The sequence below is a fragment of the Ricinus communis genome, chromosome 6 (assembly GCF_019578655.1).
Source record: "Ricinus communis isolate WT05 ecotype wild-type chromosome 6, ASM1957865v1, whole genome shotgun sequence".
NCBI lineage: Eukaryota > Viridiplantae > Streptophyta > Magnoliopsida > Malpighiales > Euphorbiaceae > Ricinus > Ricinus communis.
The window spans coordinates 12,233,568-12,243,387 of record NC_063261.1 but is presented as its reverse complement, the minus strand read 5'-3'; the positions used below and the strand labels follow the sequence as shown (position 1 = coordinate 12,243,387).

Sequence of the window (9,820 nt, the reverse complement as noted above, 5' to 3'; positions counted from 1 at the left end):
GTTGTACGGGTTGTTCTACTGTCTAGGTGCATTACCTATATAGTCTACCTGTTCAAGGTCAGCATAAACAATAAAAGATGAAGAATTAGAAGGTGAAGCAAACATACCTCCCGCATTATAGTTTGCACCATAGTGCAGGCCACCGCAAAACTCGCAGCTTATCTGGCAGCATGAACCGACATCTAAAACTGGTCTAATTTCCTAGTCAGAAGTTCCATTTAAGCTGCCAAGGCTGCTGTGGAGTCTAGCTGGTTTACCACTCCCTGCTTGACTGGCCGACTCCTAGAGGAATGCCACTGGTAGTTGTTCATGGCCATTTCTCTATCGATTTACCGCCCGACATCTTACTCAGTTGGGCCCCACCGTAGGCTCTACCATCTCGCCTCGGTAGCAAGGTTCAAACTGCTGTAGAAGGTCTGACTCTACATCCATACTGGTAGTCTATGGTGTGCGCAACACCGGAGCAAATCTTTGTACCTCTCTCAAGCATCGTACATGCTCTCTTCATTGAATTGCACAAAAGAAGATATATCATTTCTCAATTTAGCAGTTTTAGCAGGAGGAAAGTACTTATATAAAAATTTCTCAGCCAACAATCTCCATGTCGTAATAGTGTTGGCTGGGAGTGACTGCAGCCATCTTTTTGCCCGGTCCCTCAAATAAAAAGGAAACAGCCTCAACCGAATGGCATCATCAGTTGTTCCATTTATCTTGAAAGTGTCGCAGATTTCCAAGAAGTTGGCGATGTGAGCGTTTGGGTCCTCACTCGGCAGTCAACCAAATTGTACGCTATTTTGGACCATCTGTATCATGTTTGGCTTTATTTCGAAGTTGATGGCCGCCACTGGTGGTTGCAATATACTCGTCTGTGTCCCCACAAGAGAAGGTCTAGCAAACTCGTACATTATCCTGGCTTCATCCGCAGCCTGGTTCTTGTCTGCCATCCTTGCGGATATATTCACAGGGGCTTCAATCTCTATCCGCGCCTCCTCTTCTTCTTGCATACGCTTCCTCAAAAGACGAAGGGATCGCTCTAGTTCAACAAGAGGGTCTACAGGAGTAGGATTAGAGCTCCTGGTCATAAACTAACTGAAATGAAAAGGCAGTAGCCAAAGAACACATGAATGAATAAAATAATAAAGAATATAAAAAAATGAAAGGACAGAAAATAAAAATGGCTAGATTAACACAAACACAAATTCACTCTAGTTCACACAAAAGTTTCCCTGGCAACGGCGCCAAAAAACTTGATAGGCTAATTGTGTAGCTACAATCTAAGGTAGTGAGCCTATCGATGCAGACTAGCACTAACAGCAAGTATCAAGATTGTATTCTCGGGAAAGGGTGATCCTAGAACTACTAGAAGGTCTTATGATATCGAACCCTAACAAAATCGATGAAGTTTCTATTTTATGATTAAATGCAAGCAAGTGATTAAGTAAGTGTGAAACAGTCTGAAAGGATTTCGTGAAATAATTAAAGGAAAAAGCAAACCCAAGGGGACCTAAGCTAGTTGTATTTTAGTGAAGGTAGAGATTATATTGATTACCAATTACGATTACCCGTGGATGAATTCTTAACTGAATTCGGTTTCCCTCTCGAGATAACCGAATTCCCAAACCTAAGAACCTAAAGTTGGAATCTCTTCCTAACGATCAATTATTAAATTAGCATTAAGCTTTAATATGCCTCTATTAAGGTTTGTTAATTCTTAATCCGGCTAGTCAATTACCCTTGATTCCAAGTGATCATTAATCAATTCTTGCTATTCAAATTTCCAATTTCCAAATGAACTTCTCAATTACATAAAGCAATCTAAACACCACAACTCACAACATCTCATGAATAATGTGATTTCTCATTAATAATGAAAGCAAGAAGAAACAAGCATTGATAATCTAAGTCTCATAAACATTAAAAGCAATCCAAAAACATAGGAACCGCAATGGGTTTAACAATTCTAGCTACTCATCTTATTCAAGTCAGATGAAAAGCCCTAAATTTCCAAATCTGAATGATGAACCCTAAATTGCCTCTTGAATGCCTCCAAATCCACTCTTGATCTTCAATTTGATGTTTAAACCAATGTAATCCTCCCTTCAATAGGCAAAATAGTCTCCTAAAGTCGAATATTAAAGTTTGGAAACGGATGGCTTATGCATGTATGTGTGAAATCAAGTCAGAAAATCAAACCCTAGCTCAATAAATCGCATTTGCCTATATAAATCTCTCAGCACGGCCGTGGTCAAGCCCCTGCTGATCAGCACGGTCGGAGTCGAAGCCGTATTGGGCCTCCGAGTCCCGCAACTTAGGGCTTCTTCCTAGCCATGCCCTTGCCGGTGTTGAGCCACCATAGGCCGTGATGAAGGCCGTGGTGGCCTCAAAAACTGTGCCAAAATGGCACTCTTGAGGGTCAAATGTTGATGGTCCAACACAGCCGGAGTCCAAGCCGTGCTCAACCTTGGAATGCTAGCCCTTGCTCAATTTTGATGGATTCTGGTCCGTATTTGCACGTATTTCCCTCGACTACTGATAATGTCCATCGATAATCACCTAAAACATGAAAGGAACCAAAACATAGGTGATTTTGGCATAAAACAAGATAACTATGCACAAAAAATGTAAGTAATTAGGCATACAAACATGTATAAAACGATGCACATCAGTGTCCAAGTCGTGCTCTCTAATCAGACCGTGTCCTCGAATTTCTTATAATCAACACGGTTTTGACACAGGCCGTTTTGAGCTACACGGGTCGTGTTAGAAACCGTGCCAAGCTCGTGTTGATGCCCAGAAATGTGCTTTCACTCTGTTTTGTGCACTAACACCTGTATAACTCAATAATCTACACAACCAAGTTATTTTCAACTAAAACCACATAAAAATGAAAAGACTTTAAGTACAAAACCAACCAAAATGTAAAACAAGCTAAGTAGAAAATCACAAAAGAAGAAGAAAATAGTAAAATGCTAAAAAATGCAGAAATGCAAAGGATAAGCTCGGGAATGCCTCCCGAGAGCGTATTTTTTGACCGGGTCATGTAGTTGGACTCATGCAAAAGGTCATTCTCGCTGGAAAAAAACATACTGACCTGGTCCTCAACCGCAAATGAGTCTCCATAATAATGCTTCAAGCGATGGCCATTCACCTTGAATTTTCCCTTCTCGGGATGATGCAACTCAACCGTGCTCTATAGGAACACCTGCTGGATCATGAATTATCCTAACCAATGACTCCTGAGCTTCACTGGGAACAAACGAAGATGTGAATTGTAAAGCAAAACTCAGTCTCCAACATGAAACTCTTTGGATCCCCTCAATTGCTTGTCGTGCCACTTCTTAGTCCACTCCTTGTAGATGAATGAGTTGCCATAAGCTTGCTGGTGCCACTCATCCAACTCATTGAGCTGCCACAGTCTCTGTTTACTTGTAAAATCAACATCAAAATTACAAGTTCTTAAGGCCCAAAGGGCTCTATGCTTTAACTTAACAGGTAAATGGCAAGGTTTCCCATACACAAGCCTATAAAGTGTAAAACCTGTAAAAGTACAATAGGCTGCCCTAAATGCCCAAAGTGCATCATCTAAGTTTTCTCTAAGATGCATTTCAAGCCCATATTGGTAGCCTCTACTTGCCCACTAGTCTGCGGGTGATAGGGTGTAGAAAACCTGTGGGTTACACCATATCGCTAAAGTACTCTCTCTAGTTGAGCATTACAAAAATGAGTCCCTCTATAACTAATTAGTGCCCTAGGTGTGCCAAACGTAGCAAACAATCGCTTAAGGAACTTAGTAACGACTCTAGCATCATCAGTCGGGAAAGCTTGCGCTTCTGGCCACTTAGAGAAATATTCAATAGCAACAAGGATATACTTATTGTCAAAAGAAGAAGGAAACGGCCCCATGAAGTCAATGCCCCAAACATCAAAAGTCTCAACCACTTGAATGCTGATTTGGGGCATCTCATCACGAGTAGAGATGTTACTTGACCTCTGGCATGCATCACAAACCTGCACGAATGCTCTAGCATCCCGAAAGATGGTCGGCCAATAGAATCCAGCATCAAGAACCTTTCTAGCAGTATGGTTAGCTGCTTGATGACCTCATGTCGGTCCCTCATGGCAATGCCTCAAAATATGGAGGATCTCCTCCCCATACACGCATCACCGAATCACCTAGTCTGCACAAACTCAAAACCAAAAAGGGTCTTCCCAAATGTAGTACTTCAAATCAGAAAAGAATTTCTTCTTTTACTGAAATGTCATACCTTTTGGTAGGACCTTTGTAACCAAGTAATTCGCAAAATCAGAAGACCAAGGGATATCTAAAGATACCTTAATAGAACACAAGTACTCATTTGGAAAGCTGTCATTAATATTCCTCTTATCAAGTGCATCTAGGCTCGGGTTCTCCAATCTCGAAAGGTGATATGCAGCCAAGTTATTCGCACCCTTCTTATCTTTGATCTTAATGTTGAATTCCTGCAAAAGCAAAATCCAATGGATAAGTTTCGGCTTAGCATCATGCTTTCCAAACAAGTACCTTAACGTCGAATGATCCTTGTAGACCACGGTCTTGGATAGCACCAAGTATGAGCGAAACTTGTCAAAAGCGTATACGACATCAAGCAACTCCTTCTCACTAGTTGTATAATGCTCCTAGGCATCTGTCCATGTCTTGCTAGCATAATAGATTGGTTAGAACTTCTTGTCAAGCCTCTGTCCTAAAACAACTACAACTGCAAAATCACTAGCATCTCATTAGCTCAAAAGGCAGGCCCCAATTAGGCGAAACCATAATAGGGGATGTAGTTAGCTTCTCCTTAAGTAACTCAAAAGCTTACAAACAGTCATCAAAAAATACAAATGGAACATCTTTTACAAGCAACTGAGTCAAAGGTCTAGCAATCTTAGAAAATTCCTTAATGAACCTTCTATAGAATCCTGCATTATCAAGGAAACTCCTAACAGCCTTAACCGAGCTAGGGGGTGGCAACTTAGCAATGGTCTCTATCTTAGCTCTATCTACCTCCATCCCTGTATGTGAAATCTTATGCCCTAGCACGATACCCTTTCTCACCATAAAATGACACTTTTCCCAATTCAGCACAAGGTTAGCTTCTACACAGCGCGCAAGCATACGCTCTAAGTTAAGCAAACAATGGGAGAAAGAGTTACCAAATACCGAGAATTTGTCCATGAACACCTCCATAGACTCTTCAATCATATTATGGAAGATCGCCATCATACACCTCTTGAAAGTAGCAAGTGCATTACACAAATGGAATAGCATCCTCTTGTATGCGAACATACCATAGGGGCAAATGAAAGTGGTTTTCTCTTAGTCCTTAGGAGCAATAGGGATCTGAAAATAACCTGAAAAACCATCAAGAAAGCAACAAAACATATGCCTTGATAAGCGCTCTAACATATGGTTAATAAAAGGAAGGGAAAAATGGTCCTTCCGATTTGCATTATTGAGCCTCATGTAATCAATGCAAACTCAGAAACCAATTACCATCCTTCTTCGACACAACCTGCACATAACTAACCCAAGAGTTGTTAGAAATAGGGTAAATCAAACCTGCATCCAGAAGTTTAATTACCTCCTTCTTGACTACATCCTTCATGTTCGAGTTCAAACGTAGCTATGGTTATACCACTAGCCTGTAATTATCCTCCATCAGGATCATATGCAAACAATAGTTGGGGTTGATTCCAGGAATGTCTGCAATCTTGTATGCAAAGGCCTCAGGATACTTCCTGAGGGAAGCTAAAGTCATCTCCCTCTCCTTAGGAGTCAAATCAGCTGCAATGATCATTGGCAGCTTCTCTGCCTCATCCAAATAGGCATAGGTCAAGTGCTTAGACAACTCCTTCAACTCTAGGGCTGGTGGATCCTCAAGTGAAGGTCTCAATTTCTGCACCCTTGACCTGTAAACAAAATGGTCAGCAGACCTGCTGGGCTCACTAGCCAGCAAACAAGTAAGTTGCTCTAACACATCCTCGTTGGACAACTCCTCCTCATCTTCAGCCTATAATGCTACCTAAAAAGGATCATCAAGTAATATCTCCTACAATTGAAACTCCACGATATCATCCAAAACATCCACAAAATACACAGTATCATCATGGTCAAGTGAATGTCTCATAGAAGTGCTAAAGTCAAAGGTAATGTCTCATAGTAGTGCATTAATAAAATTTAACCGGTAATTAGTTCATATGCAGGTGTAAATAGTAATATAGTAGGAACAAAATACTGCTAATTTTAGAATCTGTATTGATAAACTATTTATGTAGCTGCAATCTAAGGCAGTAAACCTATCGATGCAGACTAGCACTAATGGCGAGTATCAAGGTTATATTTTCGGGAAAGGGTAATCCTAGAACTACTGCAACGTCTTATATTATCTAACCTTAACAAAATCGATGAAGTTACTATTCTATGACTAGATGCAAGCTAAGTGATTAATTAAATGTCAAACAGTCTGTAAAGATTTAGTGAAACAATCAAGGGGAAAAAGCAAACCCAAAGGGACCTAAGCTAGTTGGATTTTAGTGAAGGTAGAGATTAAACTGATTAACAATTGTGATTACCCGTGAGTGGATTCTAAATTGAATTCGATTTCCCTCTCGTGAACATAAAATCCCTAAACCTAAGAACCTAAACGATGAAATCTCTTTCTAACGATTGATTTTAGGTTAGCCTTAAGATTAAATCCACTGCTATTAAGAGTTGTTAATTCTTAAGCCAGCTAGTCAATTACCCTTATCTCTAAGTGATCATAAACTAGTTCTTACTATTCAAATTTCTAATTACTAAATGAACTTCTCAATTACATAAAGCAATATGAACATCAAAATTCATAATGTCTCATGAATAATGCGATTTCTTATTAATAATGAAAGCAAGAAGAATACAAGCATTGATAATCAAAATCTCATAAACTTTAAATGCAATCCAACAACAAAGGAACCCGAATGGGTTCAACAATTCTAAGTACTCATGCTAATAAATAACACAAAGTAAGGAACAAATACAAAAAAGCAAATTGAAAATATGTACACACTTCTTCTTCAAGTAAGATGAACATCCCTAAATCCCCAAATCTAAATGATGAACCTCAAATTGCCTCTTGAATGCCTCCAAATCCAGTCTTGATATTTAGTGTAATGCTTAAACAATTGGAATTTGTCCTTCAATATGCAAAATAGTCTCCCAAAGTCAAATATCGAAGTCTGAAAAAGGGTGGCTCGCGCGTGTATGTGAAAAATCAAGTCAGAAAATTGAACCTTAGCAGAATAATTTGATTTTGCCTATATAATTGTCCTAGCACGACTGTGGTCAAGCTCGTGCTGGTTACCACAGGCGGAGTTCAGGCCGTGCTGGACCTCCGAGTCTTGAAAACTAGGTCTTCTTCTTGACCGTGTCCTCGCTGGTGCTGAGCCACCATGGGCCGTGATGGAGGCCGTGGTGACCTTGTAAATCATGCCTAAAGGACACTTTTGAGGTCAAATGTTGATGGGTTCAGCACGGCCAGAGTCTAGGACATGCTCAACCTTAAAATGGTAGCCTTTGCTCAATTTTGATGGATTCTGGTCTGTATTTGCACGTATCTCACAAGAATCTCTCAAATCACTCACACTGTTTACAGGTCAACAAGAAAATTCTCTCAATGCAGCTGCACAAAATCTGTTTACCATAAGCTTACTCATAAACCCCATCTTCGCTACTGTGAATAAGTGAATACCAAAATTAAAAGGTCTTTACAAGGATTGAAATGTGGCTAAGGTAAAGGAAAGAATATTTGGATAGAAGTGTGAAATATACTGAAAAATCATGTAATTATTTAGAATGAATGCTTCAGGAGCTGAATGCCAAATCAACAAAAGTACTCACTAAGCCTTATTTGAAGTAGAGGATCCTCACAATAAAGAAAAGAGCTAAGAAATAAGTCTAAATCTTTTTTTATATATGTCACAGTAACTTACATAAGAGCTGCATGATTAATGACATAAACAACGAGAATAGTTATACAATTTGGATTGAAAGGAGCATCATAGAATGATTACAAAGACTAAATGAATTTATAATAAAATTAGGCACTATAATTCCATAAAAGAAGAAGCATAACACATAATTATTAAGTATACAGGGTGAAAGAAAAGATAAATGTAGAGAATGGTGTAGATGTAGTGTATAGGTGCAAATCATAAAGAAAAGGTTAAGGCTCAAAACTGGCTGACTAATGGAAACAAAGGGTAGGCTTTTGGCCAGATGTGGTGAATCCTAAGTTGTCCAAATCATCTAATGTTATTCAAAAATTTATGTAGCCTCAACAAGTATTACAGAGCAAGTTCTAGAAATAATATTAAGTATAGCGCACACTCAAATAAGAAAAATCATGAGCACAATTTGCAATGGATCCTCAAATTTTGGTTCAAAAACTCACGTTTGAAGTGGCTAAAATTTGCAATTGGTTCCCAGACTTATCAATTGAATCATCACATAAATTGTATAGGAGATTGGCGTAATCAAATTTCAAAGATAAAGGCTGTAAATTTGTAAGGAACTCAAGTAACACCGATTTAACCCAGCCAAATTGACATATTGAATACAGTGAAATTGCTTTCCAAGAACAAAAATCGAGAGGGACAATCAATTACTAGTGTGTGAATTAAGTCATTAACTACAAAAGAATAAACTAAGCTTAAACGTTATGAAGAAGAACCTAGGTCCTAACATCCTAAGAATAGTCCATTATCATTGCCTAAACAATCAAGGGATAATAAAACCACAGATGCCCACCCCACACTTGAGTATAACACTGCCTTCAGTGTTAGGAAAAAATGGGTATATAACATAGCTAGCACATAAGAAGAGTGAAGATCATATTAAATCTATATAGCATAAAGGCAAGGCAAAGTGTTCCACTAAAATAACATAAGATGAAAGAAAAATGAAAGAGAATAAAATAAAATGAAAAATGCAAAAAGAAACGAAAATAAAATAAAATAAAAATAAAAATAAAGAATGAAAATAAAAAGGAAAAGGAAAAGAAATAGAACATAAATTTTTGTCACTGTTGGTAGTCTGCCGAAGGCACATCCTCACTGGCTGGATCGGCTGGATGGTGAGGAGTAGGGGAAGGCACTAAAGGAGGGGGCGGTAGTGGTGGCACATGATCCGTGAAACAACCTACTAGATCAAACTTCATGTCATTAATGAATCGCTGAGATTGTGCTCCGAAATTCGCCATCTTTTTGTATCTGTTCCTCCATTAGGTCCGTCTAGGTGGCCTGCCTATCCAATCCATGCATAAGCTACTGGAGCATATCATTTAACCCTTGGAACTGTGCCCTAGTCTTATCTTGAAATTGCCAAACTGCTTTCTATGCTGCACAAACTCAGTATAGTGTTGCTGCTATAAATCATAAACTCGATCTAGTCGGTAAGCCAAAGCACTAATCTAAGCACTCAATGTCCTTGTAAAGTAAGAAGAGGAAGCCTCAGATGTAGGCATAAATACTCTGGCTGGGTTAGGAATCCTAATATATGGAATCTCAACAAGAAGGTCTGGCTCCGAGGCCGCATTTCTCAGCCTCCCCCGACTATTGCATTGACGAACCTGACTCCACAATGCCGCATGGTGTCGAAAGTGGTCATGATCATCTACATGTTGATCATTTTTCTAACCCCTAATGGTTTCATGTCACCAATCTGAGAAAGCTCAGCCAGACAGTCATCCAGTACATCCAATCTCTTGGCCAATGTAGTCACACATGGTCTAAAGCAGTAGTGCATTTTCTTCTAGGCGTTGAC

General features: G+C 39.3%; 1 protein-coding gene and 1 non-coding gene across 2 annotated transcripts; one reads left to right on the top strand and one right to left on the bottom strand.

The window, feature by feature from the left end:
- Window positions 1-438: 438 nt before the first annotated feature.
- LOC112533828 lies at window positions 439-545 on the top strand. Its single transcript, XR_003078183.1, has one exon. It is a non-coding gene; the product is annotated as a small nucleolar RNA R71 (small nucleolar RNA).
- A 2,738-nt stretch (window positions 546-3,283) lies between these two features.
- Window positions 3,284-5,242, bottom strand: LOC125370277. The gene is made up of 4 exons (XM_048375280.1): window positions 4,862-5,242; window positions 4,266-4,479; window positions 3,717-4,088; window positions 3,284-3,537 (listed from the first exon to the last, which is right to left on the bottom strand). Exons 1-4 carry the CDS (start codon window positions 5,240-5,242, stop codon window positions 3,284-3,286), a joined length of 1,221 nt encoding a protein of 406 aa, XP_048231237.1.
- Between the last annotated feature and the right edge of the window lie 4,578 nt (window positions 5,243-9,820).

Bases quoted from the DNA above. Each gene is read 5' to 3' on its own strand.
- LOC125370277 (XM_048375280.1), bottom strand. From the start codon at position 5,242: ATGGCGATCTTCCATAATATGATTGAAGAGTCTATGGAGGTGTTCATG. The intron at 4,089-4,265 runs GTATGACATTTC...GTCATCAAGCAG, and splicing joins TACAAAGGTCCTACCAAAAG to CTAACCATACTGCTAGAAAG. The intron at 3,538-3,716 runs GTAATGCTCAAC...GTACTTTTACAG, and splicing joins TTATAGAGGGACTCATTTTT to GTTTTACACTTTATAGGCTT.